Source organism: Gymnoscopelus braueri, assembly GCF_963280865.1.
Source record: "Gymnoscopelus braueri genome assembly, chromosome: 7".
Taxonomy (NCBI): domain Eukaryota; kingdom Metazoa; phylum Chordata; class Actinopteri; order Myctophiformes; family Myctophidae; genus Gymnoscopelus; species Gymnoscopelus braueri.
In genome coordinates, this window is record NC_137608.1 from 2,584,187 (window position 1) to 2,610,824 (window position 26,638).

The window sequence follows — 26,638 nt, forward strand, 5'->3', positions numbered from 1 at the left end:
ACAGCCCACCAGAGCCCATTACAGCCCACCAGAGACCAGCACAGCCCAGGACATTCCAGCACACCCAAGTCCAGCCCAGTGGGAGAATAGCATAGGGTATGGGGGTAGTTAGATGACTGTACTAGGCTATACAGGGCTGGGTCCGGCTGGAATAGGCTAAACTAGGGTGTTCTATGCCTTACTAGACTCTAACAGGCTCTATTAGGCTGTACTAGGCTCTTGTCAGCCCTGTAGCCTATTTGCACTTGAGATTAACCAATGTGTCCACGGGCAATAGTTTTACACGAGTTTGTGTCCACCGGCAATAGTGTTACATGAACATTTCTAGGCTATAGCGCAGTATTGCCCTGTACAACCTAACAGAGCCCAGCACAGCCCACCAGAGCCCATTACAGCCCACCAGAGCCCAGCACAGCCCAGGACATTCCAGCAGACCCAAGTCCAGCCCAGTGGGAGAATAGCATAGGGTATGGGGGTAGTTAGATGACTGTACTAGGCTATACAGGGCTGGGTCCGGCTGGAATAGGCTAAACTAGGGTGTTCTATGCCTTACTAGACTCTAACAGGCTCTATTAGGCTGTACTAGGCTCTTGTCAGCCCTGTAGCCCCTTTGCACTTGAGATTAACCAATGTGTCCACGGGCAATAGTTTTACATGAACATTTCTAGGCTATAGTGCAGTGTTGCCCCGTACAACCTAACAGAGCCCAGCACAGCCCACAAGAGCCCATTTTAGCCCACCAGAGCCCAGCACAGCCCAGCACATTCCAGCACACCCAAGTCCAGCCCAGTGGGAGAATAGCCTATAGGGTATATGGGTAGTTAGATGACTGTACTAGGCTATAAAGGGCTGGGTCCGGCTGGAATAGGCTAAACTAGGGTGTTCTATGCCTTACTAGACTCTAATAGGCTCTATTAGGCTGTACTAGGCTCTTGTCAGCCCTGTAGCCCCTTTGCATTTGAGATTAACCACTGTGTACACGGGCAATAGTTTTACATGAGTTTGTGTCCACGGCCAATAGTTTTACATGAAAATTTCTAGGCTATAGTGCAGTATTGCCCCGTACAACCTAACAGAGCCCAGCACAGCCCACCAGAGCCCATTACAGCCCACCAGAGACCAGCACAGCCCAGGACATTCCAGCACACCCAAGTCCAGCCCAGTGGGAGAATAGCATAGGGTATGGGGGTAGTTAGATGACTGTACTAGGCTATACAGGGCTGGGTCCGGCTGGAATAGGCTAAACTAGGGTGTTCTATGCCTTACTAGACTCTAACAGGCTCTATTAGGCTGTACTAGGCTCTTGTCAGCCCTGTAGCCTATTTGCACTTGAGATTAACCAATGTGTCCACGGGCAATAGTTTTACACGAGTTTGTGTCCACCGGCAATAGTGTTACATGAACATTTCTAGGCTATAGCGCAGTATTGCCCTGTACAACCTAACAGAGCCCAGCACAGCCCACCAGAGCCCATTACAGCCCACCAGAGCCCAGCACAGCCCAGGACATTCCAGCAGACCCAAGTCCAGCCCAGTGGGAGAATAGCATAGGGTATGGGGGTAGTTAGATGACTGTACTAGGCTATACAGGGCTGGGTCCGGCTGGAATAGGCTAAACTAGGGTGTTCTATGCCTTACTAGACTCTAACAGGCTCTATTAGGCTGTACTAGGCTCTTGTCAGCCCTGTAGCCCCTTTGCACTTGAGATTAACCAATGTGTCCACGGGCAATAGTTTTACATGAACATTTCTAGGCTATAGTGCAGTGTTGCCCCGTACAACCTAACAGAGCCCAGCACAGCCCACAAGAGCCCATTTTAGCCCACCAGAGCCCAGCACAGCCCAGCACATTCCAGCACACCCAAGTCCAGCCCAGTGGGAGAATAGCCTATAGGGTATATGGGTAGTTAGATGACTGTACTAGGCTATAAAGGGCTGGGTCCAGCTGGAATAGGCTAGAATAGAATGTTCTATGCCATACTAGAGTCTAATAGGCTCTATTAGGCTGTCCTAGAATGATGTCAGCGCTGTAGCCCCCTTGCACTTGAGATTAACCAATGTGTCCACGGGCAATAGTTTTACATGAGTTTGTGTCCACCGGCATTAGTTTTACATGAACATTTCTAGGCTATAGTGCAGTACTGCCCCGTACAACCTAACAGAGCCCAGCACAGCCCACCAGAGCCCATTACATTCCACCAGAGCCCAGCACAGCCCAGCACTTTCCACAACACCCAAGTCCAGCCCAGTGGGAGAATAGCCTATAGGGTATGTGGGTAGTTAGATGACTGTACTAGGCTATACAGGGCTGGGTCCGGCTGGAATAGGCTAAACTAGGGTGTTCTATGCCTTACTAGACTCTAACAGGCTCTATTAGGCTGTACTAGGCTCTTGTCAGCCCTGTAGCCCCTTTGCACTTGAGATTAACCAATGTGTCCACGGGCAATAGTTTTACATGAATTTGTGTCCACCGGCAATAGTTTTACATGAACATTTCTAGGCTATAGCGCAGTATTGCCCCGTACAACCTAACAGAGCCCAGCACAGCCCACCAGAGCCCATTACAGCCCACCAGAGCCCAGCACAGCCCAGGACATTCCAGCACACCCAAGTCCAGCCCAGTGGGAGAATAGCATAGGGTATGGGGGTAGTTATATGACTGTACTAGGCTATACAGGGCTGGGTCCGGCTGGAATAGGCTAAACTAGGGTGTTCTATGCCTTACTAGACTCTAATAGGCTCCATTAGGCTGTACTAGGCTCTTGTCAGCCCTGTAGCCCCTTTGCACTTGAGATTAACCAATGTGTCCACGGGCAATAGTTTTACATGAGTTTGTGTCCACCGGCAATAGTTTTACATGAAAATGTCTAAGCTATAGTGCAGTACTGCCCCGTACAACCTAACAGAGCCCAGCACAGCCCACCAGAGCCCATTACAGCCCACCAGAGCCCAGCACAGCCCAGCACATTCCAGCACACCCAAGTTCAGCCCAGTGGGAGAATAGCATAGGGTATGGGGGTAGTTAGATGACTGTACTAGGCTATACAGGGCTGGGTCCGGCTGGAATAGGCTAAACTAGGGTGTTCTATGCCTTACTAGACTCTAACAGGCTCTATTAGGCTGTACTAGGCTCTTGTCAGCCCTGTGGCCCCTTTGCACTTGAGATTAACCAATGTGTCCACGGGCAATAGTTTTACATGAGTTTGTGTCCACCTGCAATATTTTTACATGAAAATGTCTAGGCTATAGTGCAGAATTGCCCCGTACAACCTAACAGAGCCCAGCACAGCCCACCAGAGCCCATTTTAGCCCACCAGAGCCCAGCACAGCCCAGCACATTCCAGCAAACCCAAGTCCAGCCCAGTGGGAGAATAGCCTATAGGGTATTTGGGTAGTTAGATGACTGTACTAGGCTATACAGGGCTGGGTCCGGCTGGAATAGGCTAAACTAGGGTGTTCTATGCCTTACTAGACTCTAATAGGCTCCATTAAGCTGTACTAGGCTCTTGTCAGCCCTGTAGCCCCTTTGCACTTGAGATTAACCAATGTGTCCACGGGCAATAGTTTTACATGAGTTTGTGTCCACCGGCAATAGTTTTACGTGAAAATGTCTAAGCTATAGTGCAGTACTGCCCCGTACAACCTAACAGAGCCCAGCACAGCCCACCAGAGCCCATTACAGCCCACCAGAGCCCAGCACAGCCCAGCACATTCCAGCACACCCAAGTTCAGCCCAGTGGGAGAATAGCATAGGGTATGGGGGTAGTTAGATGACTGTACTAGGCTATACAGGGCTGGGTCCGGCTGGAATAGGCTAAACTAGGGTGTTCTATGCCTTACTAGACTCTAACAGGCTCTATTAGGCTGTACTAGGCTCTTGTCAGCCCTGTGGCCCCTTTGCACTTGAGATTAACCAATGTGTCCACGGGCAATAGTTTTACATGAGTTTGTGTCCACCGGCAATAGTTTTACATGAAAATGTCTAAGCTATAGTGCAGTACTGCCCCGTACAACCTAACAGAGCCCAGCACAGCCAACCAGAGCCCATTAAAGCCCACCAGAGCCCAGCACAGCCCAGCACATTCCAGCACACCCAAGTTCAGCCCAGTGGGAGAATAGCATAGGGTATGGGGGTAGTTAGATGACTGTACTAGGCTATACAGGGCTGGGTCCGGCTGGAATAGGCTAAACTAGGGTGTTCTATGTCTTACTAGACTCTAACAGGCTCTATTAGGCTGTACTAGGCTCTTGTCAGCCCTGTAGCCCCTTTGCACTTGAGATTAACCAATGTGTCCACGGGCAATAGTTTTACATGAGTTTGTGTCCACCGGCAATAGTTTTACATGAACATTTCTAGGCTATAGTGCAGTATTGCCCCGTACAACCTAACAGAGCCCAGCACAGCCCACCAGAGCCCATTACAGCCCACCAGAGCCCAGCACAGCCCAGGACATTCCAGCACACCAAAGTCCAGCCCAGTGGGAGAATAGCATAGGGTATGGGGGTAGTTAGATGACTGTACTAGGCTATACAGGGCTGGGTCCGGCTGGAATAGGCTAAACTAGGGTGTTCTATGCCTTACTAGACTCTAATAGGCTCTATTAGGCTGTACTAGGCTCTTGTCAGCCCTGTAGCCCCTTTGCACTTGAGATTAACCACTGTGTCCACGGGCAATAGTTTTACATGAGTTTGTGTCCACCGGCAATAGTTTTACATGAACATTTCTAGGCTATAGTGCAGTACTGCCCCGTACAACCTAACAGAGCCCAGCACAGCCCACCAGAGCCCATTACAGCCCACCAGAGCCCAGCACATTCCAGCACACCCAAGTCCAGCCCAGTGGGAGAATAGCCTATAGGGTATGTGGGTAGTTAGATGACTGTACTAGGCTATACAGGGCTGGGTCCAGCTGGAATAGGCTAGACTAGAATGTTCTAGGCCTTACTAGACTAGAATAGGCTCTATTAGGCTGTACTAGGCTCTTGTCAGCCCTGTAGCCCCTTTGCACTTGAGATTAACCACTGTGTCCACGGGCAATAGTTTTACATGAGTTTGTGTCCATCGGTAATAGTTAATGCTGGCTGTGTACACATGTCCACTTCCAATAGTTTTGGAAAATAGCCTGCCACCCTGTGGAATTATGCTTGAACTGCAGAAAAGGACCCTAAATACAAAAAAAGGAAACAAAAATCATCCGTGGGACTGATGGGCGAACAAGTGGTATCCACACGCAGAGGGGGGCCCAGAAGACATTTAGAGTCCCCCCGGTGAATTTTCACGCCCCCACAGACTGTACAGTGGAACCCAGAAATTGGCCGTGTCCAAAGGGCATAGGGACTATGGCTCGTGGACACAAAACGCGATAAATATAATAATAATAATAATAATAATAATAATAAATATAGCTGCAAGCAGCAATAAGCGGGTTCGAGGGACAAGGGAGAGAGAGAGAGAGAGAGAGAGAGAAAGAGAGAGAGAGAGAGTGAGTGAGAGAGAGATGAACATGCATTAATTAACAAAGTCATTATTTTTGTTCAGTAAATTATATTTGGACTGGTTAAATTGGGGTTTTAACCAGGGACCTACAGACTTGCAGGAAGACAGTGTACTGACTGAGCCATTTGATAGACAGAATTGGATTTCATGTGTGGTAAGTTATCATACAGCATGGATTGCTTATTATATATCTACAAGCTCATAACGCGTCACATTGTAGATCGGCTGTATGTGGTTACTGTAGGTGTTGTATTAATAATTAAATCTGCAAAGTAACAAGTAACTAAAGCTGTCATATGCTGTAATTGTAGTAGAGTAGAAGTAACACAAATGGAAAGTAAAGTACAAGTACCTCAAAATTGTACTGTGCATTGTAAGCACTTGTATTGGTACTTGAGTAAATGCACATAGTTACTTTTCAGCACCATTGAGGAGCCAATGACTGACAGGCTAGGTATCACCAGGTGCACTGATTGCTAGAGTGCAGAGGGACATGGGTTGATAACTCAAAATGTATATATCACACAGCTTAGATTTTTTTGATTAAATAGGAGTGTGATGTAAAAAGTATCTGTAGTGTAAACGTTGCAAGTTCACCAAATGTCAATCTATACATTATCTTGTGTCTGGGTAGCTCAGTTGGAAGAGCTATTGACTCTGAACCGCAAGGTCATGGGATCGAATCCTGGCGAAAGCAACACAACACATGAGTAAACTGGTTCCCTGGTGGATAGAGCATTGTTACAGGTATAGATTCATTTGTTTGTTAATGTTGCTACCCTTTAAATGGCCATGGCCAATAACGTGGCATTGGGCGCTTAAAGTTAAATATTTGAAAAACTACACATTATTTCAAAGAAAAAGCCACCAGGCCACTAATGAGTTGTGACAGGTGTGATTGGTGATGAGTGAGAGCAGGTGAGAGGGGTGGATCCAATCCATGGGAATAGGGGGAAGGTTGCTGACTAGATGACTCTTTTCTACACCCACCCTCACTAACCTTAACCTCAGTAAAACAACGACCTAACCTCAAACACTATTTGTAAAATTAAGAATTCCAAATGATGATCACCTCAACACATTGTTGAGGACAGGGATCGAACCAGCAACCTATGAATTCACAGGCTGCCTCTCTTCTCATTGAGCTAGAGATATGGCCTCCCTGATGGTGTCTGTTGATATCTATATGGTTTTTCCGTCCGTTATGAACCAAGCCTCTGTTTCACTAACTACTCTAGATCACTGGTTAACAAAATATTTACCAATACAAAAAAAAATTGTCTCCTCTGAATGGAAACTAGTGAAAATAGTTGATCTACAAGCTCACAACGCGTTGCTATCTGAAAAGTTGTGAGATTGTAGATTGGCTATTTTCACAAGAAAGTATGTCATACAAAAAAAAGACTACTCTCAAAAAAGCATTTCATGTTATTTTTTTTTAATTGCACATGTCTGAATTAACAGGGTCATGTTTTGTACAATGCAATTTGAATGTAAACTGTAATGAGTGGGGTTTGAACCGGGGACCTTCGGAACGAGGCTAATTGAGCTATTCAATCCACAGTCTTAGTCAGTGAAAAAGGAGAATCCAACAAAACAAAACTAAAGAGGGAATGAAGTACGTCATACATTGAAAATAACTACTCTCAAATAAGCATTTTGTTACATTTAACAATTGCACATTTATTCATTGATACAATCATGTTGTGCGCAATGCAATTGAGATGAAGTCTGCATGAGGTGAGACTCGAACCGGCGACCCTGTGGTTGCAAGGCAGATGGTTTACCAATGAGCCATTGGACCAATAGACCTGAACTGGTGAAAAAGGAGTTCAAACAGATGACACAGTTTCACGCAAATTGCTCAGAAATCCTGGGTTTAAATGTTTTTCAAACTGCTCAATATGGCGGAACATCTAAGGGCGGAGCTTACTGGTCAAAGTGATATATGTGTTCCTCATGAGTCAAGGCACATGTGTAAGCAAGTTTCACGGCTGTTGGCCAAACGAGGCATGACTTTTGCCTGTTTAAAGTTTGCATTTAAAAAAAATTGCTATAGCGCCCCCCCTTTGACCAATTGGAATAAGATTGGTTTCAGTGATACTTGGAATGACCCTCTACATTACTGCAAATTTTCAAACAAATGTGAGTCTGCATGTATGTGTTAGGGGCAAACGAATAATTTTCATAAAACTGCAATATTCATTGGCTCATTAAAGCTTCATTTTTTCACTTATGGAAATTTCGCTAAACCTGTGTTTCTGCAATGATTTCTGAGCAATTTGCGTGAAACGTTCTACACATGTACTTTGGACCTATGCCAACAAAACGTTAGTGGCGGATTTTCCATAAATGAAAACATTAAAGGTAGGGTAAGTGATATTTTTGGGTTAAAACAAAAAGTATTTTGTTAAAAGGTTAAAGCACTATATTCTGATAGTAATCATTGCTATAGAGTGTTTTTTCAGTAACAGATGTCTCCCTGTCTCTCCAGCTCTTTAATAAACAGAAAATCCATTTTTCGGTAGGTGTCAAAATCTCAGCCAATCAGGAGAAAGTACCAATTTTTAAGCTTCATTTGTGTAGTGTTCCAGTTCAAAGTTTGCATGCTCATTTCTTAGTGTCATCACTTCCAATTTCACTTGTTTAATCTGTATCCTGATTGAGTTCTCTGTCCTGGTTGGATAAAATTGGAAATGAAACTGAAACTGAAACGAAAATGCATTTTCTGTTTAATAAAGAGGTGGAGAGACAAGGAGACTCCTAATACTGAACAAACACTCTATAGCAATGAGTACTATCAGAATATAGAGCTATTTAACAATTATTTTAACCAACGCAAATCACTTACCCTACCTTTAAGCTTTAATGAGCCAATGAATATTGCAGTTTTATGAAAATCATTCGTCTGCCCCTAACACATACATGCAGACTCACATTTGTTTGAAACTTTGCAGTAATCTAGAGGGTTATTCCAAATATCACTGAAACCAATCTTACTCCAATTGGCCAAAGGGGGGCGCTATAGCAATTTTTTGAAAATGCAAACTTTAAACAGGTAAAACTCATGCCTCGTTTGGCCGACAGCCATTAAACTTGCTTACACATGTGCCTTGACTCATGAGGAAAACATCTATCACTTTGACCAGTAAGCTCCACCCTTAGATTTTCCACCACCAGTTCACCAGTTCAGGTCTGATGGTCAAATGGCTTCACTCCACAGTACCTGCCTCTCAACCGCAAGGTTACCGGTTCAAACTTCACCTCAGGCAGGCTACTTTTCAATTTCATCGCACAAAACACGACTGCATCAATTAATGCATATGCAATTGTTAAAGATAACGTGAAATAGTATGTTTTTTCAATGTATGACATACTTCATTCTGAAAATAGCCGATCTACAATCTCACAACTTTTCAGATAGCAACGTGTTTCTGAGCTTGTAGATCGGCTACTTTCACCAGTTTCGGTTCCGAGGAGACGCTCAATTTCTCCATTGGTAAATGGTTTGTGAACGAGTGATCTTAGTGCTAGTGAAACAGGGGCTTGGTTCATGACAGAAGGCAAAAGTTTAAGATCTTTTTAGGACACATTTTTGTACAAAGCACAAAACTACAAAGTACAAATTTGGCAGAGCAACTTTTTCATGTAGTTGAGTTATATTTGACCAGGAGTACAGTACTGTGATTGAGTAGTCAGGTGTAATCCTATTTAAACCTATTTAAATCTCTTATGTTACATAACTGACAGACAGTGTTATTTTTATGTTAATAGTCATAATTTGTTATAAACCTTTTGGGTGAAATGATGAAGAAATATCATATAGTTTTATTTTGGATACATTTTTTTTTTATGAAAAAGAAAATGACTTAGGCCATTAGTTTAGCAGGGTAACGTTATGATCAGGTGACAAATGTATACGTGAAGAACAATTTAGAGCATATGGAGAGTAACCGTGAGTATTTAGCTAAATAGGTTGCTTAGTAAGACAATACAATGTAAAACAGTTTTCTAAAAATGTGTTAATTAAAATATATTTAGCTTGGTTTTCATGTAAACACAATGTTGTGTCAGTTGTATAAATGATCAGTTGTTGTTCAATCTTATGTGGGTAGGAAACCAGTTTGACAACCTCCCCTTTGTATTATCAAAAGAATCAACTTGCATCTACTCCTGTATGTGAATACACACATACCTGTACAGCCGCACACACAGCTCTCTCTCTCTCTCTCTCTCTCTCTCTCTCTCTCTCTCTCTCTCTCTCTCTCTCTCTCTCTCTCTCTCTTCTCTTTCTCTCTCTCTCTCTCTCTCTCCCCCGCCACTTATTCTAAACAGGGAAATGAAACTCTGACGCAGTGTGACTACTGTTCAACTACAAGACATTCAACAACTAGATTAGATCTCAATCTACAGACCAGAACCGTGGACAGACAGGACTCATTGACAGGTAAGAAAACCAGAAAATCAAACACACGTTTGTTGGTGTTACAATGTACAATAGAACTGTATGTGACTCGATATGACTGTACGTTATACTAGTATAACATGATGTTGATGAAATGCATGTCTTCATCAAATACAAATGTGTCTATTGGAAGCAGTTTGTGAAGACAAATAATATATATCAAGTGTTTCACTGGGATGGGTGTGGCAGTGTGTGATACTGAACAATATAGACTGGGATCAGTTTGCTTTGCAAGGAGCTGATCCACTCTGGGTCTGTAACGGATAGGGAAACAGTGATGCATGTACTCTGTGTGTGTGTACAAATTACCGGATACAGTAGGCAGGCTCTAGACCAGATCAGAGCTCTGAACAGTAAATAGAAACTAGTCTTTCCACAACACTGCAGAAAGCCTGGTGACATGAGGTTAGAACAACAAGGCAGACAACCGAGTGAGCTGCTGTCTGCGTTACATACTGATGGGTGACGGAATCACTTATAATATAATCTCTCAAGAACAGATTCTGCACTGCGTTGGAATCTGTCGGGGAGGTTCGTCATAACGTGTGCACATTGGCTACAAGTGGGCGTGCCTTCAGATCAGGAAGCAGGCCGCGCTTTACCCAATCAAATGTAGTGGGCGGGATTCACATGTCCGTCGATCTTTCCCCCTCGAAACAAACCCAAACTAATTTAACAATAGCGTCCGCGGAGCAGACAAAACCACGGAAAGATATTCACATTTTAACTTACTCTTTCATCATAGAAACAAGTGGGCTTATAACCAAAACGATCCATGTTCTCTGGGAGAAGTGGTGTTAGTGTTCCGTGTAGAAATATTGTTAGTGGGAATGAAAACATAGTGGCACCCACCGGAAGTGAAAGCTGAAGGCAGACCTAAACCCCGGTTTCCTTGCGCACTGGTGTTATGTTTTCTTCCGCCCAGAGCCAACAGACATAGAACAAACAGCAGAGGTCGCTGTTTTTCATTTTCAGTTGGATCTGGGTTCCCAGATTGCTTATAATATAACTTTTAAATTGCATCATACTGTAGTATACTTGAATATTGCTAAATGTATTTTTGATTAAAAAACATCAACAATGTAGCTTGTAACAATGTAACTTAGCTTCTAGATGGATCAATAGGAGCCAATGGGAATGCACATCACTGCGTGTGAGGGGAAGTCCCCTGGGTTTTTTTAGTGATCTGTGTACAGTGATGGCATTCAGCTGGTTCATGTTTGTATGTGGAGTAAATGACAGAGAGTGAGGAATGTGCTCTGACTATCATGACTATATGGTTGGTGAAATCTGCAGGACAGTGAACTTAACATGTTGATGAAGTTGTACATCTGAGCTTTGAAGTGTAGTACCTACTGTACAGTATGTTACAAGAACATGTGTTGATTATATGATTGGTTTGAGGCCAATATATGCTTTATCAATAGTGTCAAGGACCCCCAAAATTATATGTATTTGGCCGCAGACCCCCTTCTCAAAATATGTTGTTCCAGGGACCCCCAGAAGCAAAGATTTGAGTAAAACATTTTCAACAAAATCAATATATTTAAAATAGCAGATCTACAAGCTCATAGCGTGGCATGAAATGACGCACTATGAGCTTGTAAGTCTGCTATTTTTGAATAGCCAAAGAAATCTAAAATGACACCGATGCTTTCCCGGTATTAATGGGTTAATATTATGAATAGTATAAGTGTCGTTTCCACACCCCAGGCATAGGGTATTTTTAAGCTGACATCCATGTTGGTATTTTTAAACTTCTTCAGCTTGAGCAACATGGAAGGGAGATGACAGTGAAAGTATTTAGTAGACAATTATATCTATTAAAATATCACGGATGGTTCCAGTTTGAATCACTGTTCTAAATGTAACCTCTTATTATTATTATTATTATTATTATTATTATTATTATTATTATTATTATTATTATTATTATTATTATTATTATTATTATTATTATTACACTTATTATTATTATTATTATTATTATTATTATTATTATTATTATTAATATTATTGTATACCTCTATCAAAGTTAAGAATGAGATGGGTGTGGTGTAATAATCATAATCATTTATGAACTAATAGTTATCACATATATGTAGTCTCTGTACTCTGCTCTCTGTACTATACTGTATGGTGTAGTGGGGATCTTTTCACAGGATAGCACTATTTTAAGATTCCACACACACGCATGCGCACGTGCGCAGCACATCGTCTAGCCTTTTCCAAAAGTAAGGTGGCTGCAGTTGTACAGTACAAAGCATGTTCATGCGTGTGTGTGTGTGTGTGTGTGTGTGTGTGTGTGTGTGTGTGTGTGTGTGTGTGTGTGTGTGTGTGTGTGTGTGTGTGTGTGTGTGTGTGTGTGTGTGTGTGTGTGTGTGTGTGTGTGCGCGCGCGCATTGTTGATCCGCCCTTGAGAGTAAATGTTTGTAAAAGCCCATGTTAATAAAGCAGGATATAGTTATAGGAGGAACTGGTAAGACCTGCATGTGTCATAACTTAACTTATATCCTAGAAAGTAAAAATGATGTACATATATGAGCCTGTTTGCTCTTATACAGCAGTGTGTGTGTGTGTGTGTGTGTGTGTGTGTGTGTGTGTGTGTGTGTGTGTGTGTGTGTGTGTGTGTGTGTGTGTGTGTGTGTGTGTGTGTGTGTGTGTTTGTGTGTGTGTTTTTGCGTGCGTGCGTGCGTGCGTGCGTGCGTGTAGGTAGTTGAACTTTTGAAGCAAAGTAGCTTCAATAGTTTAGTTTTCCACTAAGGTGAACATATATTCTATGAAAGTCTTGGAACGTTACTGTGATTCAATGCATAGTTGTGTACAGCAGGGTTGTACAGAATGCCTCTGGAACAATACAACAAATACAAGTTGAAAGTCCAAACAGATACGTACATGATGAGTCATTAGATAATGAAGGACATGGGAACGCAGTGTAACTAGTTTGATGACGTATCCTGACAGGAAGCAGAGATAGAGACTAGAGAGTGTTTGTATTGTTGAGCTGTATCATTCTTTTCTCTCTCTTAAAATGTAAGACAGCACAGAAACACCACAGTCAGCAAACATTAGCCATTCAATTGAGTAGAGGGGGTAGAGGGAGATAACGACTAGGTCAGGGGTCAGCAAGTAAGTTTTGGCAACACAATCAAAAATGAATTGCTATTTATTGCTATAAAAGTTACTAAAGAAAGATGTTTGTGTTTTAACTGCATACTGACTGATCAAATGTCACAGGTACAGATAGAAATACTTGTGGTAATCATTTTGTGAAGAACACATCCTTGAATGAGGATGTTTAGCTAATTAAACCATTCAATCCAGGAACAAATCTGTGTTATTTTATTTCTATGGCTATTTAAAAATAACAGATCTAAAAGCTCATAGTGCGGCACAGAGTGCAGCACTATGAGCTTGTAGATCTGCTATTTTGGAGAAATCTTGAAAATGTGTCCAAAAATCTTTGAATATAATTATATATTTTTAAAAGCGAACATTTGTAACTCAAATCTTTGCTTCTGGGGGTCCCTGGAACAAAACATTTTGAGATGGGGGTCCGCGGCCAAATACATATCTAAAAAATGTTTTCTAAATCCTAACAGTATGTTGCTATATGCAAGGACCCCCAAAATGATATGTACTTGGCCGCGGACCCCCATCTCAAAATATGTTGTTCCAGGGACCCCCAGAAGCACAGATCGGAATTAAAATTGTTTATTTTAAAACATACATTCAAAAATTTGCACAAATGTTCCAAGATTTTTCAAACATAGCAGACCTAAAAGCTCATAGTGCGGCTATGAGCTTGTATATCTGCTATTTTTGAATAGCCAAATAAATCTTAAAATGACACAGATGCTGCCGGTCTTAATGGATTAAGTACACAAAAAAGAACACCTGGACAGACAGACAGACGGACAGACGGACTCCCTTTTGAACAGAGATAAACAAGCTCTTTCATTGAATAGGAGCTCTAAGGTCTCTGTTTAGATATGAAGAGAGACTTTATGAAACACATGCCTGTGAAGCACTCCCAACATTGATAAAAAACATTCTTACGGTGGGTGTAGATTCTCTATTTTGACATGATAGTAGAGTGCTTCTCAAACGTTTTAATTAAAAGGATCTACAGTTTGGTTGCAAGTTTAGGCCACATACCCCCATCATTCTGAGAGTGTCTCTCTCTGAGACGGAGGTACAGACCTTTTAAGGGTCCATTTAGTTACAAACTACAATTTAGCTGGGGACCCCCTGAAAGCCCTTCAATGACCCCTGGGGGTCCCTGGACCCCACTTTGACAATCACTAGCATATGTGGACTATCAGATATTGTATATTATTATCACTGGCGGTCCAGTTTTGGCCCACGAGCCACCTGTTGCCTGACAATACTTAATACAACGGACCTGAGTTTCACTGTACTTTGTGCATTCTTTTTTGATCTACATCAAATCTCTTCACCAAAAATAGCCGATCTACAAGCTCACAAAGCGTCCCGTTGGGAGTGGGACGCGTTGTGAGCTTGTAGATTGGCTATTTTTGGTGAATGTTCCACCCAGAATAGGGATGCTGGGTGGAACTTTATTTACATAATGTAATATCACATAAATGTACAGTAAGGTGCTCTAAAGTAACAATGTAATTCAGGGGTGCTGTGGATCAAAACAAGTTTGAGACACAATGTGTTATCAAACATTTAAATGTCAAGGACCCCTATAACCCTGAGAGTGTACAAATGGAACCAAATGGACCCACAAGGGTCTATTTGGTCCCATTTGTACACTCTCAGAGTTACAGACCAGTAGGGTCCATTTAGAACCTCAAGGAACCCAGAGGGTCCCTGGACCCCACTTTGAGAACCACTGGTCAAATAGTATTTATATATATATATATTATTTATATTATATTATATTGTCAAATGTGTGATATAATAACACATTGAATGCCAAAAACGGTCCGGACCGTTTTTGAGGGTCCAAACGAGAAGTGCCGAAAACGGTCCGGACCGTTTTTGACCCAATTCTATTTTTATACATGTGGGCCACGTGGGGCGCTAAAACGAAACTTTGACATCACCCAAGCAGTTTCTGAGAAGAAGAGGCTGGATGTGGCTCCATGTCAAAAATCCTTCCGGTCGGCGTTTTCAATGTTATCTCCTTGATTAAAAGCTTAATATCTCCATTTCTTTTTAATGTGGTGGAAACGAGCCGTTTTCGATCGGCGATCACGCTGCAATGGAGGGTCGCGTTGGAAATATTATTGTTCCAGGCGTTAGTCGGGACCCTCCGCCGTCTCGCACGCACGCTTTGTTTACATGCATTTCCGCGTCGGGGCTTCTCACAGCACGAAATGTATAACGCAAGTGGATGGAAGAAATGCTGGCACTCAACGTATAATATTTTAATAAACCTCTGGCACCCAATGTGATAACAACAAAACTATAATAACTGCAGATTATTGTGACTTACTGTATGTTACTGTTTTACAGTTCACACAACAGCTGTAGACAGGATGGCCAGTGGAACCTCAGCTTCCATCAGAAGTGAGTTCTATTAAAACACATGAAACCAGCAAAAACTCTGGTTCAGTTACATCTGTGATCTTTATGAATATTATATTTATTTTTCCAACCAGGGAAGAACAGCGAACCAACAGAACTGAGAATTGTTCTGATCGGGGGAAGACGTGGAGATCAACCCAGCGGAAAGAGTTCAGTAGGAAACATCATCCTGGGCAGAGATGTTTTTGAAACAAACAGAAGAACAGTCAAGAGTGTCATGAGACAAGAGGAAGTGTCTGGTAGACAGGTCACTGTGGTTGACACTCCAGGATGGGAGTCTTCTTATCCCCTAGATCTGACCTCAAAACTGACTCAGTTAGAAATCCAACAGAGTGTCAATCTGTGTCGTCCAGGACCCCATGCCTTCGTCCTAGTGATGCCATTGGAAAACACATATGAAGGGACAGATATGTCAGTAGAGGAGCATTTGAGTCTTCTCCTCAGTGACCGAGTGTGGAGACACACTATTGTGGTGTTCACTGTAGCTGATAAAAACAAAATGAGACCTGATCTCATTAGATCTAGCCATAGCTTAAGATATCTTATTGAGAAATGTGAAGGCCGCTTCCATGTTCTTAACATTACTGACAGAGGAGATGGAAGTCAGGTCACAGAGCTGATGGAGAAGATAGATCAGATGGTGACTAGTAATGGTTGTCACTATGAGACAGAAAAACACGTCTCAGAGGAACTGAAGGAGATGGAGAGAACTATCAGCAGAAGAGCAGAACAAAGGAGAGTAGACGCTCAGAAACAAACAACTGGACTTCCAAAAGATACTGGTATGTTTTGTTTTACTTTAGTAAATAATATTTCACTAATCTCTGCCAGGAGGGTTATGAGTTCATGTCAGTCCCTCTGTCTGTCTGTCTGTCTGTCTGTCTGCCTTTCTGTCTGTCTGTCTGTCTGTCTGTCTGTCTGTCTGTCTGTCTGTCTGTCTGTCTGTCTGTCTGTCTGTCTGTCTGTCTGTCTGTCTGTCTGATAAATGTGAATGACAAAATTGAAAAAAATAGTGTTCCCGAGACACTCCATGTTTTCATACTCCATGTTTCTTCTAGGCTCATTAAATATTGTCTTATCGCCTTCTCTAGTGTCTGTGTGTGTGTGTGTGTGTGTGTGTGTGTGTGTGTGTGTGTGTGTGCGTGTAAGTGTGTGCGTGTGTGTGTGTGTGTGTGTGTGTGTGTGTGTGTGTGTATGAAACATATCACTACTGTTGGGCAGAAACCTCATATTTCCATTTTTCAACGTTTTATCTTATTCTGTAAATGAATGCCTTACTTTGTCATACAGTTTCACACAAAAATAGCAAAAAATATCAGATCTACAAGCTCACAACACGTTGCATCGTGACGCGATGAAAGTGGTTAATTCTGTCTGAGTGTTTTATAGATATTTAACCAGTGAAACGCTTTAACAAGAGCTTATGACTAAATAATAATTACATTACATTATATACATTGGAACAAAGGCTGTTTTTTCTATTTCATGACGAGCAGTGTTAATTTTGTCGACTAAAATTACGACAAAAATTATTCATCCACTACCTTTTATCACTGACGAAAACTAAATAAAAACTGAATAAAAATTAAGCTATGATGTCTAAAACTATAGGACCAAATATCACATCACATTGTGACGTATTGTGAGCTTGTAGATCTGCTTTACTTTTTACATTTGGTACTTTAAGTACATTTTGATGCCAATAGCCTACTTTTGTAGTAGTACATTTTGAATTCCGGGATTTTACTTGTAACAGAGTATTTCTAAATTGCAGTATTGATACTTTTGCTTTTACTTTTGTTTTTAAGTAAGAAATGTGAATACCTTTTCCATCACTGACTAAAATCCTATGATACTAAAACTAAAACATTTCAAAAGACTAAAATATGACAAAAACTAAATGGAATTTTATTCAATAGACTAAAGACTACGACTAAATGGAATTTTATTCAAAAGACTAAAGACTATGACTAAAACTCAAAACTAAAACTAAAAAAGTAACAGTTTTGGACACAAGTCTAGTCTAGGTAGTAATGTACATTATTATTATTCTATAATGTCTTCTGGTGGACATTTATACTGAACGGTACACTGAAGACACCTTTCTGCTGATATATTTTGCAATTTCATTATTAGATATTAAGAACAACATATAGACCTGGATATTATAGCCTTGTTTCTTAATCATATCAATCCTGGCATGCCTAATTTGGGCATGTTGTTATACTGTAATTCCGAACAAATCTACAAGCTCACAACACGACACATTGTGCTGTGAGCTTGTAGCTCAGCTATTTTTGCTATTTGTCGTGTGATGAATTATGAAATAATTATATGTCTTAAGTGTTTAAATAAGAAGCTGTCCAAGTGAAAGTAAACAATGTTTTCTCTGATAGGACTGACTGACCTCAGGATTGTGTTGTTGGGAGAGCAGTGTTCTGGGAAGAGTCCAGCAGGAAACACCATTCTGGGAGGAAGTGGTTTTAAAGTTAGTCCGAGGTCAGCGCAGTGTGAGGTGAGACATGGTGAAGTATCAGGGAGACATGTGACAGTGGTGAACTCACCAGGCTGGTACTACAACAGTCCACTACAGGACACCTCAGAGATGGACAAACTGGAGATCCGGAACAGTGTGTCTCTCTGTCCTCCTGGACCACATGCTGCTCTTCTGATGGTTTCTCTTCGAGAAGCATTCACCAAAAAAAAGAGAGTAGCATTAGAGGAACACATGACACTTCTGTCACAGAGAGTGTGGAGTCATGCTATAGTACTGTTCAACTATGGAGACTGTCTGGGAGACAGAAGCATTGAGCAGCACATTGAGGCTGAAGGAGAAGACCTCCGCTGGCTTGTTGACAAATGTGGGAACAGGTATCATGTCATCAACAATCAGAAGACAGATGACACTCAGGTCACAGAGTTGCTGGGGAAGATAAAGGAGTTGGTGGCAGGTGGTGGACACTATGAAAATGATGGAGATGTTTCAGAGACGTTGTCAGAGAGGAAGAAGATCACAGAGGAACATGTCCAGACATTCCTGACCAAGACACAGAGACAAAGAACTGCTCTGAAAGCTCTGTTTGAAGGTGATTTTTATCAAATGTGCGTGTGTGCGTGCGTGCGTGTGTGAGTGCATGTGTGTGTGTGTGTGTGTGTGTGTGTGTGTGTGTGTGTGTGTGTGTGTGTGTGTGTGTGTGTGTGTGTGTGTGTGTGTGTGTGTGTGTGTGTGTGTGTGTGTGTGTGTGTGTGTGTGTGTGGGGGGGGGGGGGGGGGGGTGTGTGTGTTAGTCTGTCTCTCTGTCCTTGACCATTTTTATATTGATTAATAATGTATATTCTCAATATTGGGCAACATTCTATAAAAAAAGATGCAGTACAAATAAAGCTCAATGTTATAACGCATGGGTCTTCAACAGGGGGTCCAGGATCCCTAGGTGGTCCTCAGAGTTACTAAAGGGGGGCTACAAGCTTGTAGATCTGCTGTTTTCAACAAAGAGGTTTGGTGTAGACAGAGGGGGAAAAAAGAAAAGACCAAGTAGAGAGTCACAGGTCAAGTTTACTCAGTATTGAGGGTTTAAGTGGTTAAATGTCTGAAAATACACATTAACATGAAGCCAACATATTAATAGATACGATAATGTATAAACAAACATTCATTTACATAACATTGATGATAGTGCTGTCAAACTAATCTATGAAGCTATCTATGAAATGGTTTAATCTGCAGCATAATTGTATCCATGTATTGGGGTCGAAAGTAACTAAGTACATTTACTCAAGTACTGTATGCAGTGTTTTGATCCTAATACTTTTGAAGTTTTACTTAAGTCAAATTTTCTATGAAGGACTTTTACTTTTAACAGTATTTGTACACTGGTATTTCTAGTTTTACTCAAGTAAAAGATCTGAGTACTTCTTCCACCATTGAACTGATCTAATGACAGATTGACACATTGGTGATTGAATTCATGTATTGTCAACTCATTTGCATAAATGATCACATAATATTCAGTATAACTTCACATTATTGATACATTATTTTTACTGTTCTGTGGTCAGTTTAGTCAGAATTGTTAAACATGTATGTAATAACTCATTTTGCTGAATCTCTGAATCCAATCCTAAATCAGTGTAAAGTGAACTAATATAAAACGTGTGTGTGCGTGCGTGCGTGCGTGCGTGCGTGCGTGCGTGCGTGCGTGCGTGCGTGCGTGCGTGCGTGCGTGCGTGCGTGCGTGCATGCGTGCGTGCGTGCGCGTGTGTGTGTGTGTGTGTGTGTGTGCGCGCGTGCGTGAGTGTGTGCGTGTGTGCGTGTGTCAGGAGAACATCAGAGTCTACCAGATGTGAAGGTGATGTTGGTTGGTGGAGAACAGGAACAGAGGAGCGAAGCCGGAAATCACATATTGCAGGAGACTGTGTTTAAACGAACTCCATTCAAGGTGAGTAATATTATATGAATGTTATGTTATAATGAATGACTTCACTCAAAGTAAGTAAACAGTTAAGTGATCAAATATGTTTTCTGAAGATTGTAAGAAGAATGTAAAAGTATCTGCTGTCATGAATGTTCATTGATCATGTGATCAATGAACTGTCAGTGATCAAAACACACAGATGTTCATTTTCAAATGAACATGGAGTCCAACACATGTAGATTCTCATCATGTCTGTAATCTTTAATGCAAACCATGACTGTGTGTTAGCTCGGTGGTTCTCAAACCTTTTCATGTCAAGGACCCCCAAAACGATACATATTAGTCTGCGGACCCCCATTTGAAAAGATATGGCAGGGACCCCAGAAGGGAAGATTATTATAGCTATAGCAGTGATTCTCAACCATTTTAACTTCAAGTAGCCACAATTTGATATGCATTAGACCACTGTCCCTCGTTTGATGGCATTTTTTTAATCTCTGGAACCCCATCTACACAGTAAAATCATCAGTGTTCATTTAACAAATGGAACCAAATGCACCCGTGAGAGTGTATTTGGTTGCATTGGTACACATTCTGAGTTACAGTCACATAAGGTCCCACCCTAGAACCCTCTCAAGGACCCCTGGGGGTCCCCGGACCCCACTTTGATAACCACTGTGTTAGCTAACTGTAGGGGTACACAGTAACAACAGGAAACTAATCAATTATGTATTATAAATAATAATAATCGATAATCGATCATTATATAAAACAATACATTTATAATCATTACCTATTTTGAGCATTTCATTATAGGTTTAAAGTTTCAAAATGTATTCACGTTTTTGAAACGTTTCAAAAGCTATTTAAAGTTTGAAAATAGCCAATCTACAAGGTCACAACGCGTGGCATCGCGACATGTTGTGAGCTTGTAGATTTGCTATTTTCTCTATCTTTGCACAATATTGTTGTGTGACGAAGATAACCCTTAAATGGTTCATCAATGCGTTGATATACAACATTTCTTTATATAAAATTTTTTTTGCACACCTCCATTATTTGATTAATTGAAAAAGTAATCGATAATAAATGCTACAGAAATAATTCATACTTTTTGCAGCCCTAGTTAACTGTCACTGTTTATACTGTTTACTGCCATACAATAGCTCTATGCTGGTACTGATTATTATCCTGTGTGGCCAAAGTACTCAACCCCAGTATTTGAGTCAAAGTATAGATACTCCTGGTCAATTATTACTCAACTACAAATTAAAGTTGAGTAATGATGCTCTCTGTTTAATAAAGTGCTCTGAGCATCCCCTGTGGAGAAGATAGAATGTCAAATTGACTTATGCACACCTGTACGTCAAGCTTTCAAACACAGAGTTTCAATTTTTAAATATTTTTTCAGTTTCGGAAGTCAGATTATGGCATGATTATAATCCCATATTACTGTGGCATTGTTAGACAAAGTGATGGAGAATAATAAATTCAGTGAGTTCATTTCTGGTAAGCTTGAAGAGGAACTCCAGTGAAGACAGAATAGAGTGAATGTTTTGATTATTATGACTAACCTACAGTTTATATTCCAGGAGTTTAAAACCCAGACTAAACTGACCGAATGTGTCAGACAACAGAGACGAGTTGCTGGAAGAAAAGTGAGTGTGGTGAACTGTCCAGACTGGTCGACTACACCTCCATCACAGAAGATCAAAGACGTCCTTCTACACGGTGTGACTCTGTGTTCTGCTGAACCTCATGCTGTCCTGTTGACTGTTGATGTCAGGTCCAGTTTCTCTGAAGCTGACAGTAGATCAGTGGAGGAACACATGGAGCTGCTGGGGGACAGAGTCTGGAGACACATTCTGGTTCTGTTCACGCATGGATACTGGCTGGGAGAGAGATGTGTTGAGGAGTACATAGAGTCTGAAGGAGAACCTCTGAGGTGGATCCTGGATAAATGTGGATACAGATACCATATTCTCCAGCTCAACAAGTGGGACATTTCAGAAAGCAAAGAGCTGATGGTGAAAATAGAACACATGGTGATGAGGGACAGAGGACACTTTGGACCTTCGAGACAGATGACCCTGATTGAAAGACTGAAAGGACAAAAAACCTTAACAGAAGAAGAATGGAAGAAGAGAGAGCAGGAGATGATAGAGAGGATGCTGAAGTCTGTGGTGAAGGAGCCAGAAGAACCAACCCTGCCAGCTGTCAGGAGAAGGAACAACATGGACCTAGAGGATGCACAGAGCATGGACTTTCCTCTCAATAGTGAGTATCAATGTGTGTGTGTGTGTGTGTGTGTGTGTGTGTGTGTGTGTGTGTGTGTGTGTGTGTGTGTGTGTGTGTGTGTGTGTGTGTGTGTGTGTGTGTGTGTGTGTGTGTGTGTGTGGGTGGGTGGGTGGGTGGGTGGGTGCGTGCGTGCGTGCGTGCGTGCGTGCGTGCGTGCGTGCGTGCGTGCGTGCGTGCGTGCGTGTGTGGGTACGTCGGCCTCACTTGGACAAACATAATCATTTACCAAATGATCTACACCACAGACAGACTATTTTCACTAATAACATAAAAAGTCGAAATACAGAGATACGGCTTCTGCTCGACAGCGATGATTTTGTAATCGCACGCGCGCGTGTGTGTGTGTGTGTGTGTGTGTGTGTGTGTGTGTGCGCGTGTGCGTGTGCGTGTGTGTGTGCGTGTGTGCGTGCGTGTGTGTGTGTGTGTACACATTTAAGAAGAATGGGTTGGTGAATTTTCATGAAGCTGGGAGGGAATGATCAGTAGTCTGCTCTGAAAAGATTATACACTTTTGTGTGTAAGAGTTCAAAGTTCAAAATGACATTGTAGTTCATGTGTGAGGAACAGAGACATGTAGAGATGTTGTGCTGGGCTGCAGGGTTTTCACGTCCAGGTGTGTTTTTATTATCATTGTAAATGTCTTGCTCTCTGTTGTCTTCTGTTCTAGTGAGTGATGGAACATGCTCTTCAGGATATGACACCATGAGTGAAGCTCCTACCCAGACTGATGCTGATGTAAGAGTGAGAGATGAAGATGTTTCATAGATAAACAATAATAAAACAACATTTTTATTATTTACTATATGTTTTTTTTGTTTTTAAGTCTGTGGTGAAGGAGCCAGTAGAATCAACCCTGCCAGCTGTCAGAAGGAACAGCATTTTGCATCCTCCAAGCTTCTCCAAGTCTCTTCCTCCAAGCAGTGAGTATCAATATCCTGTTTACAGAATGCATATCATCACTGTCAGGTGGAAACTTTGTGTCCAATATACTGTTACTTTTCAGGAAATGAAAAAAAAAGAACCTGTGTTTCAATGGGTAGTTATTATTTTGTCACAAGCTCGTTAAATGAAGCATAGCGTTAGTTCATGCAGGACACGGAAGTCGTGCACGCCAAAGCTGTAGCCAGCGGTCAGTCAGCTGATGTGAACATCAGCATTCTATTTCCCATTCACAGCTCAGTGGACATTACGTCACACACTCATTATCCAATCACAGCTCACGCATGAGCAAAGAGGATCCTTTAAATACGGCTTCTATTCTCTAGGTCTTTCTTGGTTCCTGAACCAATGCATTTTGCTAGCTCCTCCTCCACCCCAGCCTCCACCTTTTGATTAGAGTCTGGCTTAGGCTCAAATACTTGTGGTTATCATGTATATCTGCTTGTTTAGAGTCTTGCATATAGGCTCAAATACTTGTGTATCATGTATATCTGCTAATTTTAACTAATATGTCAATGTACTGCTATTGTTGACATTGTATCCCTATGGGGATTTGCTTAAGCATTCTCTGAATATATGCTTAGCAGGCTGCTTCGACAAAATTCAGTGAATATTCTCCCAAGAGCGGAGCTTTAACGCCAAGCTTAACTGTATTCCATTTGTGGCAATAAATGGTTCTTTATCTACTAAGACGAGAGTGTTTCTGATTGAATACTTTTTATTGGTTCAATAAATGAATCGTGTCAAAAATAAATGTATTGACACAATATTTTCACTACTTTCATTTAGGAAAAGTTGAAATATGGAGATACAGCTTCTGCCCGACAGCGATGATTTTGTGTGTGTGTGTGTGTGTGTGTGTGTGTGTGTGTGTGTGTGTGTGTGTGTGTGTGTGTGTGTGTGTGTGTGTGTGTGTGTGTGTGTGTGTGTGTGTGTGTGTGTGTAATGTGTATATGTACAAACTACATAAGAATGGATGGGTGTATTTTCATTTAACTGGTAGGGAATGATCAGCAGGCTGCCATGAAAAGATGACCTTTTGTGTGGAAGAGGTCAAGGTCAAAATGACATCATGTTTCATATTATCATTGGAAATGTCTTGCTGTCTTCTGTTCCAGTGAGTGGTGAAACACCCTTTTCAGAATTTGACACCATGAGTGAAGTTTCCAGGCTGGCAGACACTGATGTAAGTGTGAGAGAGGAAGATGTTTCATAGATTAAACTTCATTTGATCAATCACACACATTTTAATTATTGTTTCTTTACCTTATATTTTTTTCATACAGCACATGGTCATTGTAACAGATTCATTTTGTATCATTATTGATGTTACTTCTCCATCATGCATGATCATTATAAGAACACTGGGGACTTGTTTCCATTGTGGGCCTATGTGTTCAATTCATCAACATATATAAAAATGCATGTAATCAACAAATACAAACTCTATTACGTACAAAGATGTTGTCAAGGAATTTTCCCTCTCTTACCTGTCGATATTGTGACAAGGAGACACGACCGATGACCCTGTTTGAAAGAGTGACAGGAAAGAAAACTTTAACACCAGAAGAATGGAAGAAGAGAGAGGAGGACGTGATAGAGAAGCTGTTGGAGCTTCTGATGATGGAGCCACAAGAACCAAGTAGTGAGTCTTACTTTTATCCTCTTATGTGGACATAAATACATTAATACAATGTGCGTGTGTGCATTAAAAAAATCACACCCTGTGTGAAGTGGGCGGTGTCTTGCTAGCTAATCACAATACTGAATGGAGTCAACCAATCATGTACAAAAAAGAAATACATTTATTGAAACACTCTTTATGATGGAAGAAACCATAACTTAAAAAAATCAAATTTATGGTTTTTTTAAAGTTATGGTTTCTTATATAGGGCTATGCACATGTGTCATGTGACACTGGCCAATCACAGTCCTGAATAGACTGTGATTGGCCAATCACGGTGCAGGGTTAGGCGGGGTACATTTTTGTACATTTTTGTACATTTTTGGCCAATCACAGCGCAGGATTTGTTGTACAAATATCCAAACCTCACTTATAGGGGCGGTTTCACCGCCCAAAAATCACACCCTGTGTGAAGTGGGCGGTGTCTTGCTAGCTAATCACAATACTGAATGGAGTCAACCAATCATGTACAAAATATAAATACATTTATTGAAACACTCTTTATGATGGAAGAAACCATAACTTAAAAAAAACAAATGTATGTTTTTTTTTAAGTTATGGTTTCTTATATAGGGCTATGCACATGTGTCATGTGACACTGGCCAATCACAGTCCTGAATAGACTGTGATTGGCCAATCACGGTGCAGGGTTAGGCGGGGTACATTTTTGGCCAATTTGGCCAATTTGTTGTACAAATATCCAAACCTCACTTATAGGGGCGGTTTCACCGCCCAAAAAAACAAGAATAGATGGGTGCATTTTCATGAAACTGGGAGGGAATGATCAATAGTCTGTCCTGAAGAGATGATGGACTTTTGGGTGGAAGAGGTCAAGGTCAAAATGACATCATGGTTCATATGTGAGGAACAGAGACATGTAGAGATGTTGTGCTTGGCTGCAGGGTTTTCACATCCAGGTGTGTTTTTATTATCATTGTAAATGTCTTGCTGTCTGTTGTCTTCTGTTCCAGTGAGTGGTGGAACACTGTCTGAAACAGGAAGTTCATACTGCTGGTCACCTGCCAAGGTCTCTGATTGGCTGAAGAGATATGACACCATGAGTATAGCTCCCAGCCAGGCATATACTGATGTGATGAGTGTGAGAGATGAAGATGTCTCATAGATTAAACTTTAGGCTTGATTTATACTTTGGTGCACGCCGGTGTCACACGCCAAAATAGCAGATCTACAAGCTCACACTATGTCATGTGCATTGTTGTTTCTTTCAGTTTATTGAATCTTTTGAATCAGTTCATTCAAACTTTTCAGTTTGACAGGAGAAAATGTTTGCATACTGTATAGGCTTATGTATTAACGCTTTATAACCGGGAAAGCATATTTAGCTAGGTCACATATATATAGCACATTGGTTGGCTATTAAAAAATAGCAGATATACGAGCTCATAGCGTGTCACTTCGTGCCGTGCTATGAGCTTGTAGATCTGCTATATTGGAAAAATCTTGAAAATGTGTGACAATTCTTTGAATATACTTTTTTGTTTGTTTTTTTGTTTTTTTGGGGGGGGGCACGGTGGCGCCTGCAGTAACTTCTTTGTCTCTTCTGGGCAGCCAATCACGGTCCTGCAGTCACTGCTTGTGGTCCTTAACTCCCTGCTGGATTTACTGTTTCACTGACCAGTTAAATCTTTCCCCCAACTCCCAGACCCGCCCCCGTCAGCAGCGTCAAATCTCGGTCCTGGATTTATTGTTTCACTGACCAGTTAAATCTTTCCCCCAACTCCCAGACTCCATTCCAAGATGAGGAAGAAGGAGGAGCATGATGAA

At 41.6% G+C, this 26,638-nt stretch overlaps 1 protein-coding gene across 1 annotated transcript; it reads left to right on the forward strand.

Moving 5' to 3' along the window:
* Window positions 1–9,821: 9,821 nt before the first annotated feature.
* On the forward strand, window positions 9,822–26,638 carry LOC308089354 (GTPase IMAP family member 8-like). Its single transcript, XM_080434030.1, has 11 exons — window positions 9,822–9,941; window positions 15,447–15,500; window positions 15,593–16,300; window positions 17,915–18,604; window positions 19,838–19,956; window positions 21,525–22,209; window positions 22,898–22,965; window positions 23,054–23,150; window positions 24,288–24,355; window positions 24,679–24,814; window positions 25,825–26,638. Exons 2-11 carry the CDS (start codon window positions 15,470–15,472, stop codon window positions 25,974–25,976), a joined length of 2,754 nt encoding a protein of 917 aa, XP_080290156.1. The 5' UTR covers window positions 9,822–9,941; window positions 15,447–15,469; the 3' UTR covers window positions 25,977–26,638.

Excerpts from the sequence above, each read along its gene's own strand:
- LOC308089354 (XM_080434030.1), top strand. The coding sequence starts at position 15,470 with ATGGCCAGTGGAACCTCAGCTTCCATCAGAA. Across the intron at positions 15,501-15,592 it reads AACCTCAGCTTCCATCAGAA|GGAAGAACAGCGAACCAACA; the intron begins GTGAGTTCTATT and ends TTTTCCAACCAG. Across the intron at positions 22,966-23,053 it reads CTACCCAGACTGATGCTGAT|TCTGTGGTGAAGGAGCCAGT; the intron begins GTAAGAGTGAGA and ends TTTGTTTTTAAG.